The following is a 16,773-nucleotide window of genomic DNA, read 5'->3' on the forward strand; positions in this document are numbered from 1 at the left end:
AGCTCGGGCTGCTCACCTGCTGGCCTTGCAGCCGCTGCTGAAGCTGCATTCGGAGCTGCTTGGGGGTGCTGGTCCGGGGCCTCATGATGTTGGCCCTCGGGTGCATTCCTTGGAGAGGAAAACTGCCTTGCTGGTTCATCGGATTCATCATGGAGTTAAAAGATGGTGACTGTCCCTGAAGATTAAAACCTCCCTGCATTGGAGGCCCCTGGGTCGGGTACGTCTGCCCATATAATGCCGCCTTCTGATCCATCATTACCGCCGCTTCCTGGCCCTGGAAAGCATCCTGTTTGGACTCCAAAGCTTGTCCCTTCAACATCAAACACATAAATGAACAGTAAAGTATGTGTAGAAAGCAACAGAAATCAAATGCTCCAAAAAAGGTAAAAAATAAAGGCAATATATGTAAACAAGGATGCCGCAGAACTCCAAAAGCAAAATCAAGTTTACTGTCCGAAGTTCCATGAGAGCACAGACCACGACCCAACGTTTCCACAAAGGTGTCCTAGTGCTTAGCACAGTCTCGCACAGACAAGGGTACCTGGAGAAATGCTATTTGTTCCAGACCAGATTTCTATACCAACACAGACCTTCAAAGACAAGTATAAAAAAAGAATTAAAATTGTGATCAATTAATTCTCTTATAATTAGTACGGGAATATTCTGATGGTGACTAGAGGTGATTTTGGTAGGGACTAAGGAAATCAACATAAATTCATATCCCTCAAAGCGTACGACTAAGTTGCACAAACAAAACCTGAAGGTGGCCATCCACTACCATTTGTATGGCCGGAGGGACTGTTAAGAAACCCATTCATCACAAGTATTTATCAGGTGCCTGCTGTGTGCCTGCCATCACTTGTCTACATGTGAAGGGTACGTACACAATAAAGTCCAAGAAGTGACAGAGCAACAGTAAGAACAAAGACTCTGAGGAAGGGAAGAGCCTGCCACACGGAGACAAGAAAGGCCCGCCGGCTACTCCGCTCACCTTTACCTTCCTATCCACGGGCAGGGAGCATGGACTGCCAAGTATGCAGGCCACAGTCTCGTCCCAGTACACACTTCACCTCACTCTGACCGTGACCCCACTCTCAATTTCCTCACCTCTCTGACCTCTCCCTCAGAGGCATGATAAGCGTTTACCAAGGTTCAGTTCTAGGCCGCCTTCTTATCTCTCACTACATTTTCTACTCCGGTCATCTCATCTACTAGCAACAACGGCCGAACTTGTCTCCAGCTCAAGTGTCTTGGAATTCTGACTCTGCATATGCCAACGCCTGCTTAACAACTTCACCTGGACGTCCCCGGCCTCTCAGACTTCATGTGTAGAAGACACAAGTCGTGATTCCAACAGCCCCTCCCCGAAAACACTCTGATTCTCCTCCAATCCTCCCTCCTGGCAACATGGGAACACCACGTGCCCAGAGCTAAAGCCAGCAATCTGGATTCCTCACGTTCTCCCTTTCCAAGCACGCGTGCATGTGTGTGTGCACACATGCACATGTGGTCCACCGAGTCCTATCAGTTTTTCTTCCATATGACATATCGCACAGCCTTCCCTTCTTCCATTCCACTGCTGTGACCCTCTCCAAGACACTTTCTTGGATTCTTATAATAACTGGTTCTATGCATCTGTTCTGTCCCATCATTCCAATTCCCTTCGCCAGACAGGAATCTGAAATCTCTTTCTATAAAGAAATCATACTGTAAGTTAAACATGGATTAATCATACATGTTTACCTCCTTTCTCTTGCTAACTCTACTAAAATAATAGCAAAAATTTAAAAGGTAGTATCTATCCACAAAACAATGAGAATAAGAAAGGCAACAAGGTATTTTCTTTAGAAGATATTATTTATTTGACAGAAAGACAGACAGACAGGAAGTATAAGCAAGGGGAATGCAGGAGGGAGAAGCAGGTTCCCCACTGAGCAGGGAGCCCAATGCAGAGCTCAATCCCAGGACCCTAGGATCATGACCTGAGCCAAAGGCAGTCCCTTAACCAACTGAGCCACCCAGGTGCCCGCAACAAGGTATTTCAACGAGCATTTGCAAGACAGAAAAAGAGAGGAATAACCAACTCAAGAACGTAGAGAAGCTGAGACCCATGTGCCTGTAGAGGAAAACACACATAAGACCTGATCAAGTGTTTCCCACGGACCCAATGACAGATTCCACTGGGGATGTAGAGGGTCTGGCAAAGTGCTTAAATGCAGCTGGTTAGGAATCAGAGTAGAATGCAGGGGAGAAACTACTTCCCAGTCCCTAACTTGCTCCCCAATTCCACACAGCCATGTAGCTATCCCTTCTACCTACTTCCTCAGCTACCTCAATTCTGGGACACCAAGCAGAGCAGAGGATAAGAGCAGGGAGAAGCTGAAAACAGGACATCATATTTATAATTCCTAGTAAAATTCTTGTATTTTATAATTTTATATCTTAACACTATGGGATCAACTTGCCTGCCCAGTGCCACTCCCATTATGCAACCAGGCAATTAAAAGTTCCCAGGCAAAGAAAACAGTTAGTAGAAGAGGAGGTGGTAACAGCTCTACATGCTGCAATTTGGGGAGTCCTGAAGTAAAAAGGCCAGCCCCCCACCAAACACTTTCAGTGAAGACTGACTCTTTCTAATACATCACACTTAAACATAAAAGGATAGCCAAGGATGGCAAAATATGTGATGGTGAAAGCTTCCAACATGAAAGGGACACAAACAAATAAAAAGTAACTTAGAAATAAGGAAATAGATATTAAAAAACACAGACTCAGTTTAATATCCAACATGTCAATAGACACCCCAAAGAGATAAGAAAATACAGAAGAGATAAAATGATTAGAGAAATGATACCAAATGACATGTCTGATAAGCTTTAGAAATATTCAACCCTAAAAAATTTTTTTAAAAAGAAAAAATATTCAGTTCTATTACCAATAAATGCAATTAAAACTCACTAATTAAAAAGAAAAGAGAAGAGGGATGCCTTGGTGGCTCAGTCAGTTAAGCAGCTGCCTTCAGCTCAGGTCATGATCCTAGGGTCCTGGGATCGAGTCCCACATTGGGCTCCTCGTTCAGCGAGAAGCCTGTTTCTCCCTCTGCCTGCTCTGCCTGCTATTCCCCCTGCTTGTACGCTCTCTCTCTCTGTTAAAAAATAAAATCTTTAGAAAAAAATTCAAAAAAAAAAAAAGAGAGGGTATTATGCTAAGCAAAATAATGCAATCAGAGAAAGACAAGTATCATATGATCTTACGGATATGAGGAATCTGAGAAACAAGACAGAGGACCATAGGGTAAGGGAGGGAAAAATAAAACAAGATGAAACCAGAGAGGAAGACAAACCATAAGAGACTCTTCATCTAAGGAAACAAACTGAGGGTTGCTGGAGGTCGGGGTAGGGGGGAGGGTGTGGAGATGAACACTGGGGAGGGTGTGTGCTATATGAGTGCTGTGAATTGTGTAAGACTGATGAACCCCTGGGGCAAATAATACCTTCTATGTTAATTTTTTTAAAAAGAGAGAGAGAAGAGACAGGATACACTAAAATGCCCCCAAACCAAGAGGAGTCTCTGTGCATCTGACATACAGCAGAATGAGAGAGACAAGACCCACACCATGATGCGGTTTTATGCAACTTCACAGGGAAAAAGTTCCCAAATAATTCCAGAGACGATCAATGGGTCACACATTGGGAAGAGCAGGACTCAGACTGGAATAGGAAGGAGGACAAGGCAACACCGAGCACCAAAAAGCTGTGGAACAATTCTTCCAAAATTTTGAGAGGAAATTATTTTCAACCCAAAATTTAATACAAAGCCAGACACATAGGGGGTGGAATAAAGATATAATAAAGATATTTTCAGACATGCAAGGGCCCAATACACTTAATGTCAGGCAGTAAGGACAGAGAAGTTAACAAAAACTGTGTTTGAACAAAACAAAGGAATAAAGAAAGACGGAAAGCCACTTGGGACCAGGGAGCTGGGAGATGCGAAAGAGACGAGGGTCTAGACCTGCCTCTCAGGGCAGAATGACGCAGAGTAACAGAGAACCACAGAGGGAAGGTAGGAACTGAGGAATTACCTAATGTGTCTGCACATGGGAAGAAAAACTGAAGAGAAATTTTATATTTCCAATGGAGCATCAGGGGAGGATTAGTATTAAATGTGTAAAAAACGAAATTTAAAAAGGCAGTTAATGGTGCGCCTGGGTGGCTCAGTGGGTTGGGCCTCTGCCTTCAGCTCAGGTCATGATCCCAGGGTCCTGGGATCAAGCCCCGAATCGGGCTCTGTGCTCAGCGGGGAGCCTGCTTCCTCCTCTCTCCCTGCCTGCCTCTCTGCCTACTTGTGATCTCTGTCAGATAAATAAATAAAATCTTTAAAAAAAAAAAAAAAGGCAGTTAACTCAAAATCAAACAAAAACCCTACACAAATTATGCCTGATTCAGCGATTAGCCAAAATAATGACATCACTGACCACCTATTTTAACAACAAAAGCCATAATTATACTGGGGTAAAGAGAGCACACGCTCTTGCGTATGTGGTGAGTATGGCTATGAGTATACATACTGGAGGAAAGGGGGATAAATACAGATCCACAATTTTTTTTTAGTCTGAAATTCAAAAAAAAAAAAAAAAATCCAAAAAAGTTCTAAAAGAGGCAACACAACTTTTCATCAGCCCTAAATGCATTTAATAGCAAAACTTGACCTGAGCTTTTATGCAGCAGTATCTCTACACGTCCACTCAGTGTGACTATTTATATACTTGGCTCTCAGAGTATTAGCATGTTTGAGGACAGGCTACCGCGTAAAGCGACAGGATTGCTCAAAACTCCACCAGGGGTATCACGGGAATAAATGGCATACACGCACCGTTTCACCCTCCTAAATCCAAAAATTCCTAAACTGCAGAGTGTACCTGACCCCAAGGTTCTCAGACAAGGGACTACGAATGCACGGTCAGCTACTGCAGCAGGAAACCAACAGACGCAGACGGAAGCTGATGAAGAACAGCCACATACACACAGCCCTTAGAAATGTTCCCAAAACAGTTAAGTCTCACTGTCTGAGTGGGGCAAATGTGTGTGATTCTTCAAAAAGTGTATTTTTGTATAATTTTACAGTTACAAACACAGGTTACTTGGCTAAAAATAAAAATTAACTATAACAAAACAGGAAAGCAAGTCTCATCACTACCCTGCTTAAAATCTTCCATGGCTTCCCAATACAGCAGAAAAACTCCAGCCTCCGTGGATGGTCTGTGGAACCAGCTTCCGTTTACTTCACCAACATCATCTCACAGAAAAATTAACATAGAAGGTATTATTTGCCCCAGGGGTTCTCACAGATTTTCAGTCACTTGGTAGAACCCCAACGCCCTTCCCACCTGAGGCCTTTGAGTTAGCCTAACTCTTCTGGAACATTCTTTCCCTAGCTGTTTGCCATGCTGACTCCATCTCACCCTTCAAATGTCAGCTTATATGTCATCTCCCACCAAAAAGCTTCCTGACCACTCACCCCAGTCACCAGTAATTCTTTGTCTCATCATCCTAGACTTGAAAACACAAACATTTTTAAACTAAAGAATAAGACTACAACAAGCCCCCACTAAAAAGAAACTGGGAAAACTATTCAAATATATTAGACAAGTAAAGAGCCTTCAAATCGCAGCTCGGACAGAAGAAATTATTTTAGAGAAAATAATTTAGAGAATCAGAGAAAAATGCTGACGACCCCCCCGCCCCAAGAAAAGGTCCTTTAATGACACGGGCCCTTCCTATTGATCTCCACCACACCATGTCTGCCTCCAGCCGGGTGGCTCTTTGCCTGATGTGTGTCTGCTCCGGGCAATGTAAGCTTGCAAACAACAACGAACTAATTTGTTCATTATTGCCCCTCAGCTTCTAAAAAAAAGACTAACTGGGATACAGAAGACAAGTATTTGTTAAATGAAAGAATCAACAAGTCAATACATAAACTTACATAAAGTGCTGTTGCAAATAAACAAAAACCCCACCAGAAGACTATTTTAAAAACACACATAAATGACCAAAACACATAAAGTATGGTCAATCTTGCAAATCAACAAAATACAATTTAAAACAGGCATCTCTGGGCACCTGGGCGGCTCAGTCAGTTAAGCCTCTGACTCTGGATTTCGGCTCAGGTCATGAGCTCAGGGTCGTGAGATCAAGCCCCACATTGGGCTCTGTAGGCGTGGAGCCTGCTTAATATTCTCTCTCCCTCTCCTTTGCTCCTCCCACCCTTCTTCTCTCTCCCTCTTGGGGGGAAAAGAAAAATACACACACACAAGCATCTCTGGACACCTGGCTGGCTCAATCAGAAGAGCACATGACTCTTCGTCTTGGGGTTGTGAGTTCGAGCCCCACACTGGGTATAAGAGATTGCTTACATATAAATCATTAAAAAAATAAAAATAAAACAAGTATCTTTGTTGCCAATCAGATTGGAAAAGATTTAAAAGAATAATCATGCTCGATATTTGTTTCATCACTTGCTCATCCACACAGTGTCTTTCATCTACCTGGGCCACAGCACGGTGTTTGTGAGGGTGAGGAACTCCAACCTGCAAAACCTCTAAAACATGCACGCTCTCTAACCATTAACCTTTCTTTTGGACTATAGGTAAGAAAGACTAAGGCAACAAGATGGGAATAATTCATAGAATTGTTTATAATAATTATTTAGAACCAACTTAAATTTTCATCAGTAGAGCACTGGTGAGACACCTGGGTGGCTCAGTGGGTTAAGCCTCTGCCTTCAGCTTAGGTCATGATCTCAGGGTCCTGGGATCGAGCCCCGCATCAGGCTCTCTGCTCAGCAGGGAGCCTGCTTCGCCCCTCTCTCTGCCTGCCACTCTGCCTGCCCCTCTGCCTACTTGTAATCTCTCTGTCAAATAAATAAATAAATAAATCTTTAAAAAAAAAAAAAAAGGTAGAGCACTGGTTAAACTGTGTTCAATATAACAGATACTATATGACTATTAAAATTAAAGATATATATAGTAAATAAAAAAAAGATGACAGATGGGCACCCGGCTGGCCCAGTTGGTAGAATCTGTGGCTCTTGATCTTGGGTTTGTGAATTGGAGCCCAATGCTGAGCATAGAGATTACTTTAAAAAATGAAAAAAAAAATTTTTAAATAAAAATTGTAAAAAGATGACTGAGGATGACTTCCCTAAGTAAAACAGGTTACCAAAGTGTTTTTAAAGTCTGCCCCCCCTTTTTTTAAATATACACTCAAAAGTTACTAATGATTCATTGTGCCAAGATTACAGAAGATTTTTAACTTTTTAATATGAATTTTTTTTGTCACTGTCAGATTTTACATAATGACCATTAACTATTTTATCATTAGAACAGAGAAAGCTCTTTCCAGCTTAAATATAATTGTAAAGGGCAGTTCAAGCTCCTTAGTCTCTGTGTAGCCCTCACATCCACCCTCAGCCAGGTGAGACGTGTTCTCCAGCGCCATGGGCGTGAAAATGGTAGCACTAGAGACATACAACATCACTGCTCTACATTTCCCATCCACCCTTTACGAACTTCTGTGACAGTGTTTGCCACAGAGGAGTATGATCCTTTGTGTAAGCCCCTGAAAATCTTGCCTAATTATCACTGAGTATGCAGATCTATACACTGCCCCACACACTGTTCTTCAAATGAGAACAGCCACTACGAAATTTATCTGTTTCAAAACACAGGTCTGTGAATGACAGATTTTCATAAGGCTGCACAGGTAACTGGGAATGAGAGATGCTATTGTTGAGATGTTCATATTCACCACTGTAAAGCAATTTCGTCTGACACCAAAAAAAAGCTTGTATCCTCAGAGTACACAGTGCCTGGCCAGGCAGTAAAAGTAATTAATTATAGAAATGAGGATTCAACTAACATATGTAAAAAGCAGCATTTTTAAAACTACAAAGAAGTATTATTGGATCATTTCTACAGCTGCCTAATAATGGACAGCTTTACAAAACAGTAGGTTGCTGGCAGTATGATTTCTAAATGTAATATTGGGCTCTATGAATGCAGTGATGTAACTCAAGTAATAGGAAAGATACACAGGCATTCATGTGCATGGCTTCATGGATATGCACACACACATGTACGTTTTCAAGTGTGCACATACACAATTCCATTTCCGTGTTAATGCCACCTACTTGATTTACAAGTTCAGGAATGCCCAGAGCTCTGTCAATTTCTTCCAAGCCTGTGGCATCTGTGTTGCTCAAGAGAGTGTGCAGCTGGTCCAACAATGCTCTTTCATCACTCTGCCCTTCTAGATTAGAAGGTGGCCCAAGGAGATCATCCAGGGAATTCCTAAGAAGTGGCCTAAAAGAGATTTGCAATCAATGTCAATGTTGGCTCTTACACACACACACACACACACACACACAGAAATGTTGAACTATCAGAAAACTGAGACTGGGACCTGCCAAAATAACTTTTTGTTGTCCTTGGCCCACTGAGCTCATGTGTCAAGTGTAATACAAACGCCATACACCCACAGTAAGGTCCCACAGTCCTCCAACATATTAGAAGGACATGGAACTAGATACTCATTCTCCCTCAGAAAAAATTCCATAATGAGACTATCTGTTCTCCACAGAGAAGCACTCAAGCTAATAAACTCACATAGCTATACCACTGTCTACTCAATAGATCAATTCATTTTTTCTTTGCTTAATCTATTATAGAATTCAAGTTAGACTTGAAATTGACAGGTGGCTTCTTTCATGCAAATGAGTTAGTGATCAAGCTAAATAAAAATGAAATAGACATAATCCACATCTTTCTTTCACAAAAAGAGTGCTACAGTTTGCTTTCACCATCATCCCTGAAATGTTTTAAATAATCTTAGAAAAGAATTATCAAATCCTTAAAAATTAATCTGCCAGAAAACTGAGGCTCACCCTCTGAATACCATTTATCTTCTCAAACTGGTGGTAATTTATCCTCACCGGTTTGACCACTCACCGGTCCTGACAGCTAAACAATAAAGTGGTGTCCTCCGTCACTGGCTTGCTGCCTCACCTTGATTTTTTTTTTTTTTTTAAAGATTTTGTTTATTTATTTGACAGACAGAGATCACAAGTAGGCAGAGGCAGGCAAAGAGAGAGAGGGGGAAGCAGGCTTCCTGCTGAGCAGAGAGCCCGATGCGAGGCTCGATCCCAGGACCTGTCATCATGACCGGAGCCGAAGGCAGAGGCTTTAACCCACTGAGCCACCCAGGCGCCCCCTCACCTCGATTTTTACAGTCAGACAAGAAATGCCCAGATGGCAGGCAAGTACCTCAATCAGTGAGTTATCTTCATTCTCTTTTAGGTTTGCTCCTGTGTTCTGACCTTTTTCTAGATAATCCTATGCTAACATTTTCAAGAGTCACATAACAAAGCCCCACCTATTTTGAGTCCCATGAGGACCCTGTTCCATGGACAACATGCCATCTGGCCAGGAACCCGGTTGGTTAGATGGTGCTGCCTGGGCATATGGACTGACCCCCATTCCCATGGGAATCTCACCAGGCCCTGATGGAAAAAAAAGAGGGAATACATTTTCAAAGAAGGCAATAGCAAATATTACCCCAAATCATCTGGTTTTCTTTTTTATGAAGGGGATGCTTACGTATTTGAAGCATCTGCTGTTGCTGCTGCTGCTGCTGCTGCTGTAACCCTGGTCTTGCCCCTGGGATGCTATTGGCCCGCAGAGGCAAGGTAGGCATCGAGGCGCCCACTGCAGGTCTGGGTAAAGAAGCATTATAATCTGCTCCGGGTCTTCCCATGGAGTTTGCACTCATATGTTCCATTCTACTGGCCTTTGAGTTTGGTAGGCCCCAGTCTCCTGAGGAAGGAGTCTGATTCACAGTCACATTTCTGTTTGGTCCACCTGCAACAGGCAGAAATGATTATGTCTTTCCCATATTATACTAAAATCCTTCTTATCTAAGTACAGTCATTACACACAACCTTGACCAGAAAAGTGCGGTCATCCTAAGAATAGGGCTGGCCAACTATTAAGACATTCATTTTTCAAGACATTTTTGATAGGCAACTACTGCCACGTATTCAAGTAGCTTCCTTGAGAGTTTAAAATAACCAAGATGTAGAATAAATTAAGGAAACTCACGACAGAAATATGCTACTGTTCTTCAAAAACCTATTACTTAACCCCAATTACTTAAATGGCGTTAAGTGTTTTAAATTTAAAAAGAAAATTTTATCCATAAGTACTGGTTAGAAATGACATACCCATAGTTGAGCCATAATTCTCCTGACTATCCATCATTCTTGGATTCCCACCCAACATGGGCTGCTTTGGTAACATGGGGAAAGCACCGATATTCTTTACTGGAGGACTTGATCCAACAGAAACAGGGCTATCTAGAGACACTGCTCGGTTATATGGGGGACGAATGGCCTGCACAGACTGTGGACTCCTCAAACCTGTTGAAACACAGATGCGCAATACATAAAAATTCTCTGATGATTCAGTACATAAGTTATCAAGCACAACACATGAATACCAATACCAACCACATAAGAACGTCTTTCTTACTAAAATAAACAGTAAGTATAGAAGGAAAAAAAAAAGGAGAAGGAAGAAAAAAAAAAGCCTCATATTCCAATATGGGATACAGTAGAAACAGAGTCCTAGTGTTGGCTGATGTACTGGGCACTGTTCCATAGCCTGACGTGGTCATTAGTATTCTGCTTCACTTAATATTGAAAAAGTTATCAATGTTCTTCTAACTCCTAGAGGTTCTTCCCTATATGTACTTACGTCAGTTGGTTTAAATTGTTTAAAATTTTTTTAATTGTTAAAATTTTTTAATTAAATGTAACTAGACAAGTTGCCTTCTAATCAAACAAACATGTGAAATCTCCCCCTAACATTTTTCTTTCTCCAACCTAGCTGACTGATTGTGGACTACCCACTTCAGTTTAGGAAATAGTGCCACTGAAAATGAGTAACTACCATTCCTGATAACTGTGAATTTTTCTTGTTCAATCAATACATGTACTACACCCTTCTTAAACTGATAAGTGAGGAAACCACACAGCTGCGGAAGAGAGGCTGGAGGACAATCAGCCAACACTAAAAGAAGAGAAGTCTCACAACTAAATGACAAAGTTCCACAAGTGTCACAGGAAAGGTTTCAATCACAAGTTTTAGCTGCTTTTTAATTCAAGTCTCTGTGCCAAACAAAACTATATGCTCTGGTAGCTACTACTCAACTGGAGCAACCAAAGACTAACATTTCCTAGAATGTTCCATGATTTCTAGTGTATTAGTTAGAAATAGCAAATTTTAAGAATAGGAAAATGTCCAGGGAACTTTTTAGAACATACGCACTATGAATTATTTATTAAAAAACAAAACACTGAGAGGCACGATATGTATTTTGAAGTTAAAAATGTTAATTAGATTTCCATCTTATTACAAGAGTACAGCTGACCCTTGAACACCACAGGGTTAGGAGCACTGAGCTCCCAACAGAGCCAAAAATCCATATAACTACTGCCCCCAAAAACCTAACTACTAATACCCTACTCTGACCAAAATACTTATCTAAGTCAATTGACACATATTTTGTATATTACATATATAACATGCTATATTCTTTTTCTTTAAGATTTTATTTGTCAGAGAGAGAGAGCGCGAGCGCATGCGCACAAGCAGGCAGAGCTGGAGAGAGAAGCAGGCTCCCCACAGAGCAAGGAGCCCAATGTGGAACTTGATCCCAGGACCCTGAGATCATGACCTGAGCCCAAGGCAGCGCCTTAACCGACTGAGCCACCCAGGCACCCCTTATACTATATTCTTAAAATAAACTAGAGAAATCAAGAAAATCATGAGAGGGGTGCCTAGGTGACCCAGCCGGTTAAGTGTCTAACTCTTGATCTCAGCTCAGGTCTTGATCTCAAGGGTTGCAAGTTCAAGCACTGCGTTTTGACTGGGCTTTGATTGTGAGAAAATACATGTACAATACTGCATGTACTGAAAAGATCCGTGTGTGTAACTGAACACATGCAATCCAAACCAGTGTTGTTCAAGGGGTAACTGCATGTACAAAGGTACAGAAACTATTTTTTTATTAACATACAATGTTATTATTTGTCTCAGAGGTTCAGGTCTGTGATTCATCAGTCTTACACAATGCATACCACTCACCATAGCACATGCCCACCCCAGTGTCCATCACCCCGCCACCCCGTCCCTCCCATCCCCTCCACTCCAGCAACCCCCCGTTTGTTTCCTGAGACTAAGAGTCTCTTAAGCTTTGTCTCCCTCTCTGGTTTCACCTTGTTTCATTTTTTTCCCCTCCCTTCCCCTATGATCCTCTCTGTCTTGTTTCTCAAATTCCTCAAATCAGTGAGATCATATGGTAACTGTGCCTCTTAGACTGACTTATTTCTCTTAGCATAATACCCTCTAGTTCCGTCCACGTCCTTGCAAATGGCAGGATTTTGGGGGGTGGGGGGGTTGACAGCTGCATAATATTCCACTGTAGATATATATACCACATCTTCTTTATCTATTCTCCTGGATGTTGATGGACATCCAGGCTCTTTCCATAGTTTGGCTCTTCTGGACTTTGCTGCTATAAACATTGGGGTGGTGCAGAACTTTTAAAAGGCAGCAAGAATAAAACCTAGTTCTTTCTTACCCAGAGAATTAGTTCCTTGAAACATCTGTTGCTTGGTTCCCAGATTACTACCATTTGTGGATATGGAATTATTGTAAAAGTCAGAACTAGTCAGATCACCAAGAATAGCATCTAGATTATCCAAGTCTCCAGATCCCTGGGGGGGAAAATTAATTAACCAGTGTTAATTTTTATTTCTTTTTAGTTAGCATTACTAGATATACATAGGTATAAACCTATTCATCAGAAGAACACCAATTAAATGGGAATAAGTAAAATACAATAGTTAACCTAAAGTAATAATACCCAACTTAAAGTCTGGCTTCTTAAGACCCTTACCCCAAATTGTCTTCCTTGAAACTTATAGATCAGCATACTGAAATAAATTCTCTGGGTTTGGAAGTGCTTTTGTAGGGGCATTTTTTAAATCTGCACTAGAACTTTAATTCTCAAACTGTAAAATACTTTCCAGTTAATGTTACTCAGGATCATTAACTGACAAAGTCGTCTGCCTCTACACCCTACCTTTGGAAAACAAGTGTAAGTAATAATAAAGGCAACAAGCAGGCGTTCAATAAGAGATTTGCAGGCATGGTTCAAAAAGGAGTCTTGGTCCACAAATTTGGAGAGCACTAGGTTAAATAAAATCAAACAGATAATCCTAACAGTAAGACCTCCCCAAGACTAATTTTCTCAGACGTATAATGAAGTCTCCTGGAAGAGTGTTCCTCAAGCAGAGTTTGGGGAAACCCTTATACAGAATGAGATCACATACAGAAGGAAACTTGACTGTAGGCACAAATCAAATTCTTACTTAATACATTTTTTTTCCCTGTTTCTTTCTACTACCCCTTTAAAAGACCCAATATGCTCATTCCAACAATAAAAACCTCCATGAAAATTTTCAAATTGGCTACCAACTGGTTCTAGTCAGAGTCACATTTTAAAACACACACATCTCGTATTTCCAAACTCCATCATAACACATCTTACAGATTCCCAAAATATTATAAAGAAATGACAACTCAAAGAGTAAATCCCATTACATAAACCTAAAACAGAAGATAAGATTCTGCATGTAACACATGGTCTTTCCAACACAGAAATGCAACGAGGAAACACAATGACTGAGCTGGAAGAGAGAAAGAGTAAGTTACCTCTTCATTTGTTTCTGTCTTAATTTTCGAGTCCTTCTCTTGACTCGAGCTCGGGATGGCGGAGCCGCCGCACTGACTCAGTTTACCGTCCACTCCTTCCACTTTGGGCTGCAGTTCTTTGGAGAGTGTGTCACTAGGATCATCCCTGTCCAGCAGGTATCTAAGAAGTGCGTTATTTTCCTTCTTCTTAGGACTCAGCTGCTCCTGCTTGACACTCCCTTCTACACAGGACGCCGTACTACTGGTGTCCTTCCCAGTGGCCTCTGCGGTGATCTTGGCCACATCCGCGGGTGAATTCCCATCCTGTAGCAACTTGTGCAGAATCCGGTGCTTCTCCTGCAGCAGGGACCCGTGCATATTCGATGTGGAGGACACTCCTCCAGAGGTTGAGGAAGAGACCCCAGAGGGGCTGGTGACATTAATGGAAGAGTCTTTACAACTTGAATCCAAGGGGGAGTTGGTCAAGGAGGAATGGCCCCGGTCATCAGAAGAACAGGTAAGTAATTGCAGTAATTTTTTATGACCTTTGCTTTCCAAAGGACCCCTCTGATTCTCTGACCCTTCGACAGTGCTCTCCTTACCGTCTTTGTCACTGAGGTGATCCCTGCTATTTGACTGACACATAGAACTCTCCACTGGATTCTGGTCACAATACAAGCCCAGGGGACTCTTAGAATCCTGACTGTTCACTTTATTTGGCTGGCTCATATTCATATTGGGAGAGTGATCCAATTTGGGGCCTGGTGAAGACAGAGTGGATAAAAGAGAAGTCCCCACTCCCTCACTGATAGCTTGCAGAGCACTCAGAGAGCTGCTAGAAAAGCTGTGGCTCCCAGTATTACCAGAAGATCCCATGGGAGAGTGCACACCTGGATTGGGAGAGAAATAAAGGAAACAATTCGACTACTGGATGCTGTAACAAAATGCCACTGAACTCTCTAAAGGTTAACCTTAAAATGAACTAACTTTACAAGGATTACAACAGAAGAAGAGAAGAACTACTGAGGAAGAAAAAAATAAAAGGAAATGCCAACAACAGTACCTGCAACAGGAGAAAACTGGTGTGAGGCCATCTTGGGACTCCCACGGTTACGAGGAGATATCATGATGTTCTGCTGGTTGGAACCAAGGCCAGGGCTCCCATGTGGGGGGCTACTCATGTTGAGACCATAGTTGCTGTTCTGGTAGGAAGATGGTGACTGCATGCCTGCCCCAGGGTTCATTGAAGCTATGGGATTGGAGGGCCCATACCTAGCCCCACTCATTGGCCCTATGGTGCTGGGGTCAGCCAAGCCATAGGTCCTGTTGCTCAGCATCTGTAAACCTTGGTTTGGCGACATGCTCATGCCGCCTACTGAACTATTGCATCCAGCTGCTGGAGGTCTAATCCCTGGTCCGACAGGATTCGTGTTTTGTCTATACCCATTCTGTTCCCTACAAAGAAAGAAGACAAACTTTCACTAAAATATTACAGATATGCATTAAAGCGCTTTTTTTTTTAAAAATGATGAAATAAGTGCCCAGGAGCTTAACTTCTAGGCTCCATTCCAATACTTAGTGTCAGTCCCAATCTAAGTATTAATCAGTTATGAACCCAGTAATATATTTTTTAATATGCCACAGAATCTAAATGAGTGACCACGAGCACAAGGGCCAACAACTATGGTAGCTGGGATCACAGCAGGGTTTACTACAGTTGCCACACCTGTAGGGGCTAACCTGGAGGGGACTGCAAATTACTCAAGATATTTAATGCAGGAATAGTCTGCTCTTGCATGTGCTGCTCATTTACCATTAGCAACAGCAACATATCTTTTTTTCTTAAAGTCTTTCAAATTTCAAATTCAATCGTTAGAAGCAACATAAACATATCATCAGAAATAAAACGTAACAGAGGTAGTCAGATTTTTTATGTTCTTTTATTCACAAGCCTTCCCATTCCCCAGCTTTCACAGGAAGTATTTAATGAACAAATCCTCATTTTCACATAATAATATAACCTTAAAATATGTGCTCACTTTGGCAGCACGTATATCAAAATAGTAAAATAAATGTGTGTGTGTGTGTGTGTGTGTGTGTGTGTATACACACACATATACATACTCTCCCAATCATCACAAGATAATAGATCATTTCACTATCCAGGAATCTAAACTCACTTCAGCAAACCCAATGTCTCTGCTTTTTCCCGTTAAATCTTTGTAGATTGATAATAAAGCATCTTGAGAACACTGCTGCGTTTAATGTGAGGACACACAGTAAACGATCATTACCTCTGAAGAAAGTGAGTTGAAACAAAGCCATGCCGATCATTTGTGACAGGATTTCGGAAGAGTTTGCTTTTGGTTTGTGCTGACACTATGGTTCCATCGGCCAATGAGAATCGATACACCGGGGTTTCTGCATGGCCATGGATATAAGCTGTTGGGAAAAATACACCATCACTAGTGACTACAACTGGAAAAACAGATACGTGTAAGAGAGGAGAAAAAGGAAATGTACTTCAAGTGTCACATTTTCTCAATCCAGTGAAAATACTGGACCTGCACCAAAATTACAAGCAGGGTAAAAAAAAAATGCTCAAGAATCACTTTCCTACCCCACACGCAAAAACAACCATGAATACACTTAATGCTTTATGGTATACAAACACAACAACAAAGACCAAGAATCAAACTCAAAATTCTTTACCTTCTTGATAGTGACGTTTCTGAGACCACGACTGACCATCATTAAGACTAAAAAATCTCTGGATACACCTTCGGATTATATCTTCAAAGCCGGGTCTCATGGAGGATCTCAGTGAATTTGTATCTATGTTGACAACTTTTCCTATTAAACAGAAAATCAAGATTTAAATCCAACCCACGAGTATTTACTGGTTACATACTGCACGGGTTTGCACTGAAGAATAAAATAAAGACACTAAATCTTTGCTC

General features: G+C 41.6%; 1 protein-coding gene across 6 annotated transcripts in view; it reads right to left on the reverse strand.

The window, feature by feature from the left end:
• Window positions 1–16,773, reverse strand: part of NCOA3 (nuclear receptor coactivator 3) — a 135,621-nt gene that overhangs the window by 8,468 nt on the left and 110,380 nt on the right. For 4 of the 6 annotated variants that reach the window (XM_032838691.1, XM_032838693.1, XM_032838689.1 and 1 more), the window contains 10 exons: window positions 16,526–16,666; window positions 16,108–16,255; window positions 14,877–15,268; window positions 13,835–14,703; window positions 12,699–12,834; window positions 10,279–10,476; window positions 9,656–9,916; window positions 9,432–9,558; window positions 8,191–8,362; window positions 17–310 (listed from right to left, as the gene is read on the reverse strand). In XM_032838691.1, coding sequence (XP_032694582.1) covers window positions 17–310; window positions 8,191–8,362; window positions 9,432–9,558; window positions 9,656–9,916; window positions 10,279–10,476; window positions 12,699–12,834; window positions 13,835–14,703; window positions 14,877–15,268; window positions 16,108–16,255; window positions 16,526–16,666 — 2,738 coding nt within the window. The remainder of the gene's footprint in view (window positions 1–16; window positions 311–8,190; window positions 8,363–9,431; window positions 9,559–9,655; window positions 9,917–10,278; window positions 10,477–12,698; window positions 12,835–13,834; window positions 14,704–14,876; window positions 15,269–16,107; window positions 16,256–16,525; window positions 16,667–16,773) is intronic. The other 2 variants (XM_032838694.1, XM_032838692.1) reach the window with 1 other exon arrangement.

Source organism: Lontra canadensis, unplaced genomic scaffold (genome assembly GCF_010015895.1).
Source record: "Lontra canadensis isolate GAN:19392208 unplaced genomic scaffold, GSC_riverotter_1.0 scaffold105, whole genome shotgun sequence".
Taxonomy (NCBI): Eukaryota; Metazoa; Chordata; class Mammalia; order Carnivora; family Mustelidae; genus Lontra; species Lontra canadensis.